This window comes from Oryzias latipes, chromosome 9, assembly GCF_002234675.1.
Source record: "Oryzias latipes chromosome 9, ASM223467v1".
Classification (NCBI taxonomy): Eukaryota; Metazoa; Chordata; class Actinopteri; order Beloniformes; family Adrianichthyidae; genus Oryzias; species Oryzias latipes.
The window spans coordinates 27327205-27344075 of record NC_019867.2 but is presented as its reverse complement, the minus strand read 5'-3'; the positions used below and the strand labels follow the sequence as shown (position 1 = coordinate 27344075).

Below are 16871 nucleotides of genomic sequence, written 5' to 3'. Positions count from 1 at the left end.
TGAACCCATATGGTTCAGTTATTGACTGAATGACACTTGGCCTATAAGCGTTGGTATAACCTGCATGGCGTCGGTTAGGGTCTAAAATAACCACTAAATAGAGAAATATATACACGATCACGTCTTAGCACCTCAGTGTAGGAAAGGAATGATACAAAATATTGGGTTGTAGGCGAACACATCAAAGAACAAATCTTTGGATTTTACAAAGTTCCAAGAATATTCTCTGTTTTTATAGTTGCTTCTGAAATCAGGGAATGTTTTAATTTAACAGGCCAGAAATCTGCTGAAAGTATATTCATTTTTGAAGAAAAAAGTGGGAAACAGGTGTTCCTCACATTTGTACAGTTCTTATTTTACCACACAAAAGTGCAAACTATATCACACTTTAAAGGAGTAATCCAGCCAGTGGAGTGAGGCAGTAAATAAAGGCCAAAATAGCAGCAACAGTTTGTGAAAACCTTGTGAAGACAGAAAACATTCGACCAAGGTTATTGCCAACAAAGGGTATATAACAAAGTATTGAGCTGAACTTTTGTTATTGACCAATTTCTTATTTTTCACCAAGATGAGCAAATACATTTTTTAAAAATCAGACAATGTGATTTTCTGAATCTTATTTTCTTTCTCATTTCATCTCTCATAGTTACATAATTACAGGTATACCCCAATTGTGGGACAACCTGCACAATTGGTGAATAATAAAACTTGCAGAAAAATCATTATTCAATAATGCTAAGATTAAAGTCTGAAGGCTAAGTCACACCCCAAAGGTTTAGGGGAGGACTCCGCTGTAACATTTTGTTGAGAGTGATGTGTGTATATTGTTTATTTGAATTGCTTGTTGTATTAGCAAAAGTTGCAAATTCAGTTACAGTTGCTGCATTTCTTGCATTTGCCTTTACCTCTCACACCAGTAGATCTGTTTCCTGTACTACCAAATCCTATTAACCTTTTACCTGGCAGGTGCACTGCTGTGGGTTTAATGGGTCAAATGCTCCAAGTTACACACCTCTTAAGGAGGTTATGAAGCTTCTCACTGATTGGATAGTTGCATGGTTTGCCCGAAGCACATCCTTGCTCTACTAAGATGTTCACAAACAAACCACGTGCTGCCTGGATGTCTTTTTTATCAGCGAGACAGAAAGTGCCTGTGGCTACAAATGAACTGTAAATGAGACATTTTGATTGTGCTCAAAAGCTGTTGGAGTTGTGCAAACACATTTGACCTTTGACCTAGCAAGATGTAAAAATAGATTTGGTCATAATTTAGTTGGAAAATTATTTGCCTCTTCATTAAAACTTGTCTTATATTTGTTAGCGTTTAATGTATTTTTGCGGCCTTATCATGATTGCCTTTATTTTCACTGTTTTGCAACTACACAATTTAAAGCCTGTCTATTTAGTGCTTGAATTTCCTACTGCGCGGTTATGTAGCGGTCAGCTCTCTGACTCACAGTAAGAGGCGGGTTCAAGTCCTGCCTGGATTCTTTTTTGTCTGGAGTTTGTATGTTCTCTTCCAAGCCTGACTTTTTTCTGGGCACTCCAGTTTCTTCGTCTAAAACCAGAGGTGTCGGAATTGAGGCTTCAAGGGGCACCATCCAGCTGCTATTTCAGGAACCCGACCCTACTTGCTGCTGATTACCTGGATCAGGTGTGTTTTGCCAATAAAGTGCTAGAATAGAGGGTTGGTTTGAAACATGTAGGACACCGGTCCTCAAGGCCTGGAGTTTGACACATGTGGTCTAAAACTACTGTGGGTCAGCTCATCATTCTACGCTGTTATAGGTGTGAGTGTGTGGGGCTTTCTGACACTGAGACAGACTGGCAACCTGTCCAGGGTACGGCCCTTCCTTTGGCCGACAGTCGTTAGTATAGGCTCCAGCAGCCCCATGACCCGGAAAGGGATTCAGCGAGTTTAAAAAATGGATGGATTTGTGTCAGTTTGTCTTTTATGTGTGTTTAACTCAAATCCAGACTTGTTACTCCAGTGACATTCAGGACAACAAGAAGACATGTGTGCTTCTTAAGCCTTAGAAACATGCGCCAAAAAGTAATTTGATGACAAATGAACCACCAAAAACAGCTGTGAAAATGAGCAAGTACTTGGAAGTTATACTCACTGACAGCGTTTCCCTTTGAAGCCAGGAGGACAGGAACAGCTATGAGTTCCCACAGTTTCCTCACATCTTCCTCCATTGATGCAGCTGAACTCCAGGCAGTTGTCCACCTCTTCCTCACAGTTTTTTCCTTTATATCCTGGCTCGCAGTCACAGTGATAGTCTGCCAGGAGATCTTTACACTTTCCATAGAGACAGGGAGATGAAGAGCATTCATCCGTCTGAGCCTCACACACTTCCCCCTCCCATCCTGGCCGGCAGCTGCAGTTAAAGTCATTGAAATGATCCTGGCAGACGCCCTGATTTAGACAGGGTTGGGAATCACAAACTGGAGAACCTTGGCATCCAAGGATTGGCTCATGTCCTCCCAGTCTGGTGAACTGACTCTGCTGTGGAGCGTCTGTTATGTTCACTAGTGGCAGGTAGACACCACCCACTCTCACCTCCCCTAAGCATCCAGTAAATTTTTCTGCTAGCCAAATGTTGCTTTCATTGAGGAAGTTGAGGTTTCCTCCCACTCCAAAGCTAACACCAGCTCTTTGGCCATCCACTGTGAGGCTCCAGCGAGACAGAGACTGTGCAGGCTCCACCATGCTGAGCTGGATGTGGTGCCAAGCCCCGTCTGCGATCGTCCTGTCACTTGTGAAGGCCAGCAGCGGGGCACCAGCCCCACTGTCCAGTTTGACTAGAAGACTGGAGTTGAGGAGGCCCAGGCAGAAGACCTCTGAGCCACCATCTGACCGCAGCAGGGTCCCAGTCTCATCCCGTGTGCGTAAGTCAATGGTGATGTTGTTGACAGGGCTCTGCAGGGAGCTGTAGGCAGAATACCGCAGGGAGTTGTCTTGGAAAGTGGCTTCACCCAGACCTGTAGAGGTGAAGAGTGTAAGTAAGTACCTCAAAGGCCTTTAGGTAAAGCCTAACTAAAGGCGCGGGTGAGTCTTGCAGTTCTCTTGAGGCTCATGCGGCTCCCTTAAGGGATGTCATGAAAATGGACCATTGTTGTGTCTGTGGTAAGTGTATCGTGAAGTATTTGTAAGGATACTGAAAATGTTCATGCACTTATGACATATGGGTGATGATTTTGTACAGTGTACTTTACGCAGCACTCTAGTCATTAGTAAGGTGCGGGTACTGGCTCCTTACTGACCGTGTGCAAATACTGCACGCATGGGGTGTGCAGGTGACAAGTATGTGCCAGTAGGATGTCCACACAAACTGCAATTAATTTCTTAATTTATCCAAGTAAGGCTTCATACAAGGAGTGCACACTTAACACTTAAACAGCACATGGAAGGGTTGAAAAAATAAAAGATCCATACGACGTTCCTGTGTCTCACCTACTTCACCTTTACGTGTTCTATAAGTGTTAGCTACGACCTGTCGCCGAAGCATGCTTATAGAAAAAAATGCGCATGAACATTTTCACTCTACACGGTCTTTGACATCTCGTGCCCTGTACAGGATTGCCCACTTTTCATTCCCAGCCAGCCCGTATCCACCCGTAAGAGCAGATGTAACTAAGGTTTTAGCTGTCACAGACATAGACTGTTGGAGTTGCTCTGGCTGTCATGTCATTTGTGTAAAGACTTTGTTTTTATTTTGAATCGAAACCAAGCTTAAAAGACAAATTGATCAAATGGCTGTCAAATTCCTTAACGACAACACCTCATCACTTCCGAACAGCAACTAAAAAAATTATGTACTTCTGTATTTAATAAAGTTATAACCTCTATAAATCTATATCATTACCTTATCATAAACATATTTTGTAGTTAGCAACACACTGATCATGAGTTTATCAAAGCAAAGCTTAAGTCTGTAAGAACGTTGGAGAGTATAACTCACATTCAAATCCATCTTGGAGATCCTTGCAGTGCACTCCATGAAGACAAGGCTTCTCAATGCACCACAAACGCGTCTCACACCGCTGGCCGGAGAAGTTGTGAGGGCACTTACACCTGAAGTCGTTCCACGTGACCACACACTCACCACCATTAAAACAGGGTTTAACCTGTGGACAGATGAACCAAGGGGGGTGGATTACACACGGAAAACCTGTCAGCAGTAGAAGCTGCAGGATTGAGCAGGAGGGTGTAGAAGAAAGGGATTTATCACCAGATCAGTGTTCAAAAGGGTAAGTAAGTGCAACACAGTCAAGCTAAAGCCCTATTATAAACAGCCAATAAGAAAAGAACCTGTGACTTCTTTATGCTTCCACTTCTTTAGAGTCATAAAGGAAAATAAATTCTGTCTTTATGTGCACGTTTAGATCGAAGACACTGAACAAACAGTACATGTGTGTGATTAAAGCTGTTTGTATTAAGACCGTCTCACATAGCCACCACATACATTTCGTTCATACTGCACGGATGAAAATTAGTCATACGTGAATGTACTTAGAACATTAACCGTGCATGATTATTGGGCTGTTTAGATGCAATTCATTACTGATTTGTGCATTAATTACGTAATTTTAATGTGATATGTACGCCATAAACGCAATATGAAAGTTATGCATCAGTGGTACAGGGGTGAGCCACAAATTTGCATAGGCTTCTTGCAAAAATCCTGCACAATTGCGTAAGATGTATGTAATAATTGTGTATAAACTATGTAAAATATGTGTAAGGGATTAGGGGCAATTTAAGACACCAATTAATCTATGAAGCATGTTTTTGGACTGTGGTAGGAAGCCATAGCGCCCGGAGAAAACCCACGAGGAGAACATGCCCACTCCACACGAAAAGGTTCAAGCTGGGATTCGAACTAGATGAGAGTGCTAACCACTGCGACCATGGTACAACCCTGAATTATTATGTATCATGACAAATAAAAATCTTCTTTCTTTATGTCCATTTGTCTTCTGGGATGTAACTAAACTGAGGATTATTTAGCAGATGAGCCACACCTGTTCTATATTCATTTACCTTGCAGGTGTTGTCACTTTGGCATCCTTGCAGCACATTCTCTGAGCTGCCTTGATAAGCCTCCAGCCCCTCTGGACCAGTGCCTGCAGACAGATGTTTGTGGTCCAGCCGAATGTCCTGCAGGCAGCCCTTGAAGTGTCCACCCCAGGCCTTCATGCTCCTGGCTGCAGGGAGCCCCCCAACAAAGGCCACATCTCCCGCCTCCACACTCACATTCCCTAAGGCGCGATGATGTCCGGCCTTAGGGAAGTCCACATGGCCATTGTGAACCTTTATGGTCACCAAGTGATTGTTCCCGTCGGTGATTGATCTGGCTTCCAATAACAGAGTGGTGTAGACTGTAGGGCTGTAGAGAGCCACAGTGCCCTCCTTCAGATAGATGCTCAGATAGGGCTTGTCCTCCCGCTGGAACTGCAGCAGCAGGCCGCTGTGTTTGAGGGAGCGCATCAAAAAGGAAAGTGTGAAGTTTTGTCCATGGCTCTCTGAGATGTTAAAGACGGAGTAGCTGCTGGTGTTCTCATGGCCAAATGTCCAAGACGGGTATTCTGAGTTGAGGGGGAAAAAAAGACAAAAAGGTCAGACATGATTTCAACACACTGGGAGTTACACAGCAGACATTGAGCAGAAACCAACTCTTTAAAAAAAGGAAAAAAAGGGGGAGTACGAATATGTTTGTTTATGAAGCAACTGTGTTTAATTAGACGGGGTGTGTTAGTCTCATAAGCAGGAGTTTAGAAAGCCTGTAGCCACTTTATTAAAGAGCAGTCAATCAAACTGTTTTGGTCTAAACAGGTTTAGTGCTTTTAGCAGATTATAAACTGTCTGCAGCTTTATTCTACGTTTTAGGTAAAAAAAAAACACTTAAAACGTGACAGAGTGTATAAAGTATGTCCTATACAGAAAAAAAACGGAAAAAAACAGAGAGGCTGAAACAACAGCAAAACTCTTTCCTTAAAAATATCTATTAAACCCTGGAGAAACCATGGAGTCAAAGTTGGTCAATGTTTTTTTTAATAAACTTGATTAATCCTCAAAAGCAGCATTTTTTGATAAGGAAGGACATACATAAAAGAAGTTGGGATTTAAATTTCATTTCTGAGAATTTTCCTCATTCAAATTGTTGTGAATCAGGAGCAGACAAAAATGTAGTTTGATAAAGATCGTATTTGTGATGTAGAAAACACGCTGAGTGGAACACAAGCTCGCTGCTCTGCTCCATTCTGATGCATCCACAAACAGATCCACGAACGTCTTTGTTTTCCTCGTCTGAGCTGGAATCTGGCTCAATACTATACGGCTGGAGATCTCCAAAATTGCAGGGCATTTTTTTTGCACTGCTAATGTTAGGTTGGGGGTGTGAGGGACTGTAAGCTAGAGGAAGAACATGCTGGGAGATGGGCAGGCTTGCTCTGCACCAACAGTCTTGCCCACAACTTAGATGCAATTTTCTTTTTATTTTAGCTGAAAAAGACATAATCATAATTATAAATCACTGGGAACAATTTTGAAATTGATCAAAAGATGATCAGAGTGGGACTTTAAAGTATTTACACTGACCAAAAATATAAATGCAACACATTTGTTATTGCTCCCATTTTTTATGGTATGAACTCAAAGATGTGAAACATTTTCCACATACAAAAAATAACTAGTTCTCTGAAATATTGATCACAAATCTGTCTAAATCTGTGATAGTGAGCACTTCTCCTTTGCCAAGACAATCCATCCCACCTCACAGGTGTGCCATATCAAGATGCTGATAAGACAGCATGATTATTGCACAGGTGTGCCTTAGACTGGCCACAAGAAAAGGCCACTTTGAAATCTTCAGTTTTGTTTTAGTGAGGGGGTCAGGGGACTCAGACAACCAGTCAGTATCTGGTGTGACCACCATTTGCCTCATGAAGTGTGACACATTTCCTTCGCATGGAGTTGATCAGGTTGTCTATTGTGGCCTGTGGAATGTTGGCCCACTCTTCTTCAATGGCTGTGCGATGTTGCTGGATATTGGCAGGAACTGGAACACGCTGTCGTATACGCCGATCCAGAGCATCCCAAACATGCTCAATGGGTGACATGTCCGGTGAGTATGCTGGCCATGCAAGAACTGGGATGTTTTCAGCTTCCAAGAATTGTGTACAGATCCTTGCAACATGGGACCGTGCATTATCATGCTGCAACATGAGGTGATGTTGTTGGATGTACGGCACAACAATGGGCCCCAGGATCTCGTCACGGTATCTCTGTGCATTCAAAATGCCATTAATGAAATGCACCTGTGTTCTTCACCCATAACATATGCCTGCCCATACCATAACCCCACCACCACCATGGGCTACTCGATCCACAACATTGACATCAGAAAACCGCTCACCCACACAATGCCACACACGCTGTCTGCCATCTGCCCTGAACAGTGTAAACTGGGATTCATCCATGAAGAGAACACCTCTCCAACGTACTAGATGCCATCGCATGTGAGCATTTGCCCACTCACGTCGGTTACGACGACGAACTGGAGTGAGGACCTCGATGAGGACGACGAGCATGCAGATGAGCTTCTCTGAGACAGTTTCTGACAGCTTGTGCAGAAATTCTGTGGTTATGCAAACCGATTGTTTCAGCAGCTGTCCGAGTGGCTGGTCTCAGACGATCTTGGAAGTGGACATGCTGGATGTGGAGCTCTTGGGCTGGTGTGGTTACACGTGGTCTGCGGTTGTGAGGCTGGTTGGATGTCCTGCCAAATTCTCGGAACCGCCTTTGGAGACGGCTTATGGTGGAGAAATGGACATTCAATTCCATAGCAACAGCTCTGGTGGACATTCCTGCTATCAGCATGCCAATTGCACGCTCCCTCAAAACTTGCGACATCTGTGGCATTGTGCTGTGTTATACAACTGAAGATTTCAGAGTGGCCTTTTCTTGTGGCCAGTCTAAGGCACACCTGTGCAATAATCATGCTGTCTAATCAGCATCTTGATATGGCACACCTGTGAGGTGGGATGGATTGTCTTGGCAAAGGAGAAGTGCTCACTATCACAAATTTAGACAGATTTGTGAACAAAATTTCAGAGAAATGGTTATTTTGTGTATGTGGAAAATGTTTCACATCTTTGAGTTCATACCATAAAAAATGGGAGCAATAACAAATGTGTTGCATTTATATTTTTGGTCAGTGTATTTATTCCTAAAGAACCCATGGGATCAAAATTGGATGATGTTTTTTTTTAAAATGTCTTATTTTTGTAATTTCTTTAAGCTTTATTGATTTTTTTAAGTATTTTTATTTTATTTCATTGTGTTTTGACTGTTCGTATGTTTTCCGTTACAACCCAAAATAATTGACCAAGAAAAATAAATTCTCAAATGAGCTTCAAAATCCCAACAAAGAAACATTTACTATTATGATTTGTTGTTCAGTATCTTATTATTATCGATTTTTTAATCTGTTTTTTGTAGCTACACAGTGTTACTTTCTGGGGATGCACTGTTGTATTTTTTTGGCTCGGATCGTCCGAGTGCACAAATGGCCCTGATATGCGGAGCTGTTGTGGTTTTATGACTCATATGCAGCAGATTTCATGCTTCTCTACAGATAGAAAAAAAAAACGTAGTTTAATGTTTTTAGCATTAAAAAACAACCCCAAATGAGCGGCTCTGTTTGACTTCTGCACGTCTCCACCCTCTGCTTTAGCTGTAAGGGTATTTATCGAGCAGCGCATTCCCCACATTCTTCCTTTCAAAACAGAGCAGAAATATGAGTGGTGGGGATGTCAGATGTTACCTCCTTCACAGCGCTCTCCGTAGAAAGGCCGATGACACCGGCAGCTGGCACGCACCCACATGTCCACGCACTGTCCCCGCTGCATGCACGGGTCGTCCTGACACCACTCCTTTTTGTAGCATCCAAGTTTCATGTCTTTGTTGTCCTCTCTGATGAGATCTTGGGGCAGCAGCAGTTTGTGGTCAACTTCAAGGTCCTCCATGCAGCCAATGAATCCCTTCCCACTCAGGGAGTTGGTCAGGTATTCCTGTGGCACTCCTCCAACATAGAACTCCTGGAAGAAGCCGGGGTGGAGAAAGATCAGGTGGTTCTGACCCAGAGTCTTTACCTGGCATCCTTTCTCACAGTTTGGCCCTGTAACAGTCATGACCAGCCTTTCGTCCATGGCCACAGTCACGTCATACCATCTCCCGTCATTGACCGGGCCAGGATGGGAGACCTGCAGGACCCTTGCTGACTTCACCCTTGCCTGAAGGGAGCCTTGAACAAGCTCCAGAGTGAAAAAGCGCTCCATGCTGCCTCTGTAGAGCAGCAGCATGTCTGGTAAAGTGGTCCTGAAGCGGAGCTGCATGTGGAGTCTCTGTCTTTTGTCATCCGCCCCTCGTTTGGTCCTGTTCTTGGAACCAGGCAGCCGCAGGTAGATGTAGCCCTCGGAGGAGAAGGAGAAGGTGGTGGAGGTGTTACAGAGTTCTCCGCTCCAGCCAGGCAGACACATGCACATGTAACTGTGAGCGCCATCGTCCTTCAGGACGGGAACACAGCTCTTCTCGTGCTGACACTGATGCTGCAGGCAGCCGACCAGTCTGACATCGCAGTCCTGCCCTCCCCAGGGCTCCTGACTGCCCTCTGCTTTGGGACAGTGACATTTGTAGGAGTTGACAGAGTCTTCGCAGGTGGCACCATTCTTGCAGGGATTGCTGGCACACTCGTTGATGTCTTCTTCACAGTGTACACCTTCAGAAAAACACAACAACAATGATGGTCAGTGTTGAAACTAGTCATATTTCAACTTAAAATGACCAAAAGATGCAGTACAAAGACAAACAAAGTTCATTTGGATTGAATGAATCCTTTCAGGAAACTACAAACGTTCAAATTAAAGGCATGTCATGATGACTGGGCAGCGGGATGCAGTCAGATATTCATGCTCACTTCACTCCTTCAGAGATCGGCAGGTTGCCTCAGAGAGCCGCATTAAGCCCTCAGTCACTTTACATTAACTTAGTCCTTTAAAGTACTCCAAGCGAAGCAAAGCTGTTTGTCCTGTTTGTGCCAAGGCTGCAGCCAGACATTCAGAGCTCGCCGTTTCCTCTGTGTGGAGGTTTCTGTACCTGTCAAATACCACGGCCCACCGCAGCACAGCAGCAGCAGCAGCATCAGGAAACCCATCCTCCACCGAGACAAAGTTCTTCCCGCTGGTGATGGCAGGACACAACCGAGCCCTCTCCTTCACTTTGCCTCCCTTCTAAGCTTCCTCCACTCCTCCACTCCTCCACAGACACGCAGAAGTGATTACCAGGCAGCCCTGCCCACCTTCGCCTTTCTGCCCTCCTTCGTCCCACCCTGGAATCGTTCTTCCCGCCCTCGCACCACTTGCTCCTGTTCTGACTGCAGCTCAGCCGTGAGCCTCCATGTGGCTCCCACCCGTTGACAGGAGGAATGTTGTGCAGCGGCGCACCAACTCTCCCCCCCAGATGCCCACCAGCTTTAGGCGGGGGGCAGCAGGAGGTGCTGGGTGCCTGAGCAGAGCTAAACTGAAACGTGGGATCATGTGTTTTGGGGTTCATGGTGGTAAATGTGGCATTTCTGTTAGCAAGTAGCCCTCTAGAAGATCTTTAGCTCTAAAATGTCACATTTCTGAAAGACATTTTAAAGAAATTAGCATAAATCTTTAAAGTCTCACTCTGATAGATCTTTTGATCTATTTTTAAAGTGTTCCCTGTGGTCTTTTAAATATGATTATGCTGTGTTGTTGTTTTTTAGCTCAAATTAAAAACCGACCTTTTTTTAAATAAATAGTTTATGCGGAGCGGTAACAGTTCATTCGAAATTTTGTGGGCTCTTACTTTCTAAAACCCTCAATATAATGTAAGGTTTGTAACGATAGCTGAGCGGAAAATTTGCATTTTTGCATTTAGAGAAAAAAAAAGTTAACTGGGTTGTTCTTGTTTGTGCCACTTTATTGCTCAATTGTGCTACAACTTTATCAATAAACTCTGTCAACACAGACACGAGTCGTACTGGTACACAACACTCACAATTTAATTCAACTTTATTTAGCTCAATATCACAACACAGCTGTCTCAACGGGATCAACACCAATAATTGTAAAAAAACAGAATCAGTCCGAAAATATGAACCATAGCTAATTGCTAAACTAAACTAGACAGACCCTGAACTTCGCTGCCCTTAGACCCTCCTTCACACACACAAATGAAGTTATAGCTCATAATGCAAAGCGTTTGGGAAAATGTGTGTCAACAACCAGTGAAAAGGGTTTGAGAGCAAAGTTATGATTAAGATGATTACATCTGCAATGTGGTTGCTCCACATTTCATTTACGACGTGTTTTTTTGTTTGCTGTAATTAAGAACAAAGTTCTGATTTAACTGCTGCTTGCTCAACGCCTTTAGGACATGAACATTTTTAAGGGAAATCTAACCCTGAGCATGTGAACGTGAAATCATTATTAAAAAGGAGCATTATTCATCTGATGACTGAAGCTAAATAATGACTAGGACTGCATTTTATCAGGAAAACAGGAGATAAACTGAATGATGACTAAAGACGTCTGCATAAACAGTGATAATGAGGCCCTGAGTGCATACTGTTACTGTTCCTCTGCTCTCACTGAGCTGCAAACACAGATTTCAGACGGGAGATAAGTTCTGAAGACATATTTGAAATGTTCAGTTCTCCTTTCAGGCTGTTGCTGATGCTGTGTTTATGAAGTTGGAATGAGGACAAACCTTCCCTTTTTTAACTGAAGGATTATGTGAGGACAATTTTCAGGACATGGGGTGCAGGTACAAAGGGATTGAATAAAGAGGAAGGAGGATTTGTTTAGCCCACAAGTCCAAGAATCTCCGTCTTAATCTCTGAACGACAATAAAGACGACAAAACATTGTGATCACTGGAGAAACATCACAAACACTGATTCATAGGATGAGAGATGAGTGTAAAATCCTCTGTTGTACTTGAGGTGTGTTTTGGGTGTTTTTAACATGTGGCATTTTTCTGATCATGAAGGACAAAGAAAAATTTAAGCTCAAATCTGCATTTCTGACTATTTCTTTATTCAAATCATTGTACATCAGGAGCAGTTAAAAAATGCTGTTTGAAAAAGATCGTATTTGTGACGTGTGCCGTGCTCCATTTGATACATCCCATTGATACATGGTTGGAGGGGAAGGGGTCGGGGTTGCTGTGCATCAGCAGTCCTGCCAACTCCTCAGAGGTGAATTTTATTTTTATTTTTTTCATTTAATTATAATTGATATATTTATTCATGTGTTTTCATTCATCTCATAAGTCCCTTGCTCAAAAGTGATAAAATTTTCACATACACATTCCTGTATCATGTGTCTTGTGCTTCATTCAAAATGTGGGTATTGATGCCCACTATATACTTTCTTTCATAGACTCATTTTTTAAGGTAATTCAAGACAAATGAACTGTCATCCTCTTTCTGATCCAATCATTTTGTTTCACAAACCAATGACAAATAGTTTCCAAATCAAAAATACTTTTTTCAATTATTCAGAGATAAAGCTTACCATCTTCAATCTCAACATTTATTCTTCTCGTTTAAATAATGAAACTCAGCTTCTCTAAAGAGAAATAATGTTTTGGACACATGAGGGACAATTAGCAGGATGAGAAATAAGCCTTTCTTGCTGGACGCTGAGGTCCTGCGACCTTCACTGGTGGTTTTTCTGTCCACCCTGGGTTTTATTTGGAGCTCTCTTACGCAAAAGAGAGCAAAAACTGCAACTTAAGAAAGTAAAAAGAACATTGTTTCAAGAAAAATTGTCATTTTTTCTGTTTTGCAAGAACAATGATCTTATCAAAAGTTTTCCAACAACAAAATGATCTTAGTCGAAATAACTAGGTCTTAGTGAATAGAATGTTTTTTCTTAAATAGAAATTCTTGGTAGGGTAATTTTTTAATATTTATCTTTATTTTTAAAAGAACATCTATCAATTGGGTGAATTTTAACTTATTTCTCAAGGGCCAGTTTTTGCAGTGTAAGTCAGGTCAGACTTTTACAGGCTTAAAAGTCTGTCTGCAGGAACTGCAGGAACATTTTGCGCATATTGCACGTATGAAAATTGGTCATTTAAGTAATATAAGTGAAAAAAGGTGAGAAAAGTAGTGGTCTGGTCTGTGAACAACATTTTCACAGATGTATCATGAATAAAACCACACAAGAACACGTAAATCAACATAGAACATGAGCAGTGTGTTTATTGCACTCTTTGTATGCAATTTATTATTGATTTGTGCGTCAATTACGTAATATGAACGTGATATATGCGCCTTAAACGCAATATCAAAGTTATACATCAGTTGTACGTCTGTGAAAACTCTGTTAGACATACGTGGAACAATCGTGGAAAACTAAAAATTTGCGTATGCATCAGTGAATTACCCCCCATGCGAGACAATCCCTAGGTGCCCCCCCCAACAGGGTGACAACAGAATTCTGTTTATCCTCGACAACAGCCTAACACAATTACAATTGAGAACTGGATACAAAAGATTCAGTCATTCATTCATTTTCTATTCCGTTTACTCCCTTTTGGGGTCAGGGGGCTACCGGAGCCTATCCCGACCACTTGTGGGTGTAGGCAGGGGACGCCCTGGACAGGTTGCCAGTCTGTTGTAGGGTAGAATGTCCACAATCACAAACCCTTTCACTCTCACACCTATGGACAATTTAGAGTTGCCAATCAACCTATGAAACATGTTTTTGGAATTTGGCAGGAAGCCGGAGATCCTGGACAGAACCGTGCACGGGGAGAACATGCAAACTCCACACAGAAAGGTAAGATATTGTGTTTTTCATGTCCCCCAGCCAGGACTTGAACCGGGGACCTTCTTGCTGTGAGTCAAGAGCGCTAACCACAGCGCCACCGTGCAGCCAGATACAAAAGATGTTTAACATAATTCTGCACCGCATAATAAAAGTTATCAAACATAAAATATTACAAACTATACAAGCTTCATATAAACAGGCTCACAACTAACCCATCATAACTGGTAAAATCTCCAGTTAACTGGGTAAAGAACTTTTCAGAAATGTTAAGGCTGCCAAAAAAGATTATTAAAGTAATGACTGATCTGTTTTTGTCCCGTTAGTATCAGCGGAGTGCTGCATAACCTTCACAGCTCATTCGACATTAGGAATTACTTATATAACAACACCTGCAGCAGGCACATGAGTTATGGCATGTACTGAGGGTTACCACTAATGTTATATACAGCTGTCAATGCAATTAAAGAAATAGTGAAAGTTTGAGAGGAAAATAAAAGTTTAAAAATAAACAATGATGTCAATTGCCACATTTAAACTCTACCTGTAGCAGGTAGGATACTGCCCGTGCCTAAAAGCGCTACTGGTATGCATCTCGCAAAAACTGAGTAACATTTACGCAACAATTGTGTATCAATTACATAAGATACACCTAAACTCATTCCCAACCGACCAAATTCACGTAAAGACCCATCGGGCGAAATCCTCGACGGACATCTCCCACATCGCTGAATGCAAAAAACAATGACGTATGCCAAGCATTTATTACAAAAGGCCAAAATTTCATACATGGAAAAAGTACAAAATGTACTTAATGGCTGTGTGACACGGCCTTAAGTTGTTACCAAGGACAAAAAAACCCTCTTCAGCTACCCACCACCATCCCCATGGGGCAAAAGCCAGGTGGCTGACACCAGCATTTCTAGATATTCATGAACAAAGATCCTTCTACGATGCTGTTTGAAATGTTTGACAAAGGTGATGATGATTTCTCAGAAAACTGAAATGTTGCCTTTATAAATGAATGCAGGTGTTATTTTGTAGTAACTCTGCAGACCTGTGCTCGATTGAAGTCAAATTCAACTTTTGCAAAGCAGCTGCAGCCTTTTGGCTCAGAGACCACATACCAAAGGCATCGACTCTCTTAGGGTCATCGAGGACAGCTCCTGCATTCGATCTGTATCTAAAGAGGAACTGCTGCTGAGAAAATATCTCCTGTTTAGAGACAAGATAGGAAGAGGAGCAGAGGCTTTTCTCCTACCTGTGAAGCCGTCTGGACACAAACAGTGATAAGAGTTGACCAGATCTTGACAGCGCCCCCCATGCTGACATGGAGCAGACTCACATTCATCCACGTTGACAGAGCAGTTGTGGCCTGTAAATGGAGCAGGTTTTTCAGGCAAAACCAGAAGACAAACTCTGATTTTTTAATTCTTTATTTTGAAACTTACCTGTAAATCCTGCCATGCAGAGGCAGATGAAGCCAGCTGCAGTGCCATAACTGAACGTGGTCACGCTGAGTTCAGGGAGATTCTTGTAGTTCCGGACGTCTGAGCGCTGGAAGCACGTACCACCGTTGTCGCAGGGACCTTTCTCACACTCATCGATATCCATCTGACAATTCTCTCCCTCATAGCCTGTTTACAGGGGGGTGGGGGGCACAAAGAACAGGAGGTTTGAAAGGTTTTTCATAAAAATTTAAATCTAAAATTCTTCATCGTTCTCCAGAACATTCTTTAGGTCATTGTGCAACAAAATTGCCAGTTTTCTCTCTTATGATGCTTATCCACAGCTGGTTTGTGGTGCGTGTGCTGAGCTGCACAATACCTGGCCAGCAGACACACTTGTACTGGTTGATGCCGTCTAAGCAGGTGCCTCCATGCTGACAGGGGTCGGACGCGCACTCTTGGATATTGTCCTCACAGTGGTCGCCCTCAAACCCTGTCCCATCGCAGTCACACTCATAGCTGCAACAGAGCAGAAAACGCACAACAAAACATCACATCCGGCTCCAGATAGACCAGGAGCAGGGGCGGAGCTAAGGGGGTCAAGGGTGGCAGCTGCCCTGCAGTAAAAGGCTTTGCCCCACACTTGCCCCCTCCCAAAATTTTGGAGTCAATATTAGTATCACTGTTAACAAAGATTAAGAAATCCTCAATACAAGCTTCTTTAAGTATTACAATCATAGCAAAAGCTTTTTTTTTAATCAATTCATTTGTAATAGTGTGTTATAATTATAGGTGTTTGGTTCTCTGCCTGCCTCCCGCTCCCTCCTATTAAAAGTTCTCGCTCCGCCCTCGACCAGGAGAAATATTTTTCAATAAAAACTAAGGTTAAAAAATGAATCTGTGACAAATGCTATGTGCTGTTCATCCTATTTTATATGACAATTTAACAGCGATCGTATTGTTTAATAGCAAATGACTACATCTCTGAGAGCTTTACAGACAGACAGACTGCTTAACAAGCTTCAGCACTTTTAAACCTTTCTTAGGGCTCCTCTCACTTGTGCTATTACTTAGCCTTTAGTCACATGCACCCGGTACAGGAGGCTACCCAGTACGGCTACTACAAGTTCATGGGTCGTCTGGGCAGCTGGGGGGCATAGACAGGAATGGCTGCATCTTAAAAGGAGCTTAGGTGTGTCTTGCTGGCTCTTTAAGAATCATAGAGACACCTCAGAGGACGCAATACCAATGGAATATACCATTGTTGTACATGTGGTAAGTGTATCGTGAGATACTTACAGAGAGACTGTAATTAACAAGCACTTATGATATACACCTGGAGATGTATGGAAACACAGTGTTTCCATACACTACACTCTAGTCATAAATGCGCACTGGCCCCTTACTAACCCCACGTACAAATGCCGCACACACGACATGTGCAGGTGATACAAAAGTGCCTGTAGGATGTCCACACAAACTACGATCATTCCAGGCTGTAAACACAGAGTGCTCACTTATCACTTGAACAGCACTAACAGACTCCTTGTACAGT

General features: G+C 42.7%; 1 protein-coding gene across 1 annotated transcript in view; it reads right to left on the bottom strand.

The window, feature by feature from the left end:
• crb2 (crumbs 2, cell polarity complex component) overlaps positions 1-16871 on the bottom strand; it is a 40267-nt gene that overhangs the window by 6773 nt on the left and 16623 nt on the right. Inside the window, exons 4-10 of the mRNA XM_023958745.1 lie at positions 15696-15835; positions 15320-15505; positions 15130-15243; positions 8832-9785; positions 5048-5592; positions 3966-4131; positions 2124-2985 (exon numbers count right to left, since the gene is read on the bottom strand). Coding sequence (XP_023814513.1) covers positions 2124-2985; positions 3966-4131; positions 5048-5592; positions 8832-9785; positions 15130-15243; positions 15320-15505; positions 15696-15835 — 2967 coding nt within the window. The remainder of the gene's footprint in view (positions 1-2123; positions 2986-3965; positions 4132-5047; positions 5593-8831; positions 9786-15129; positions 15244-15319; positions 15506-15695; positions 15836-16871) is intronic.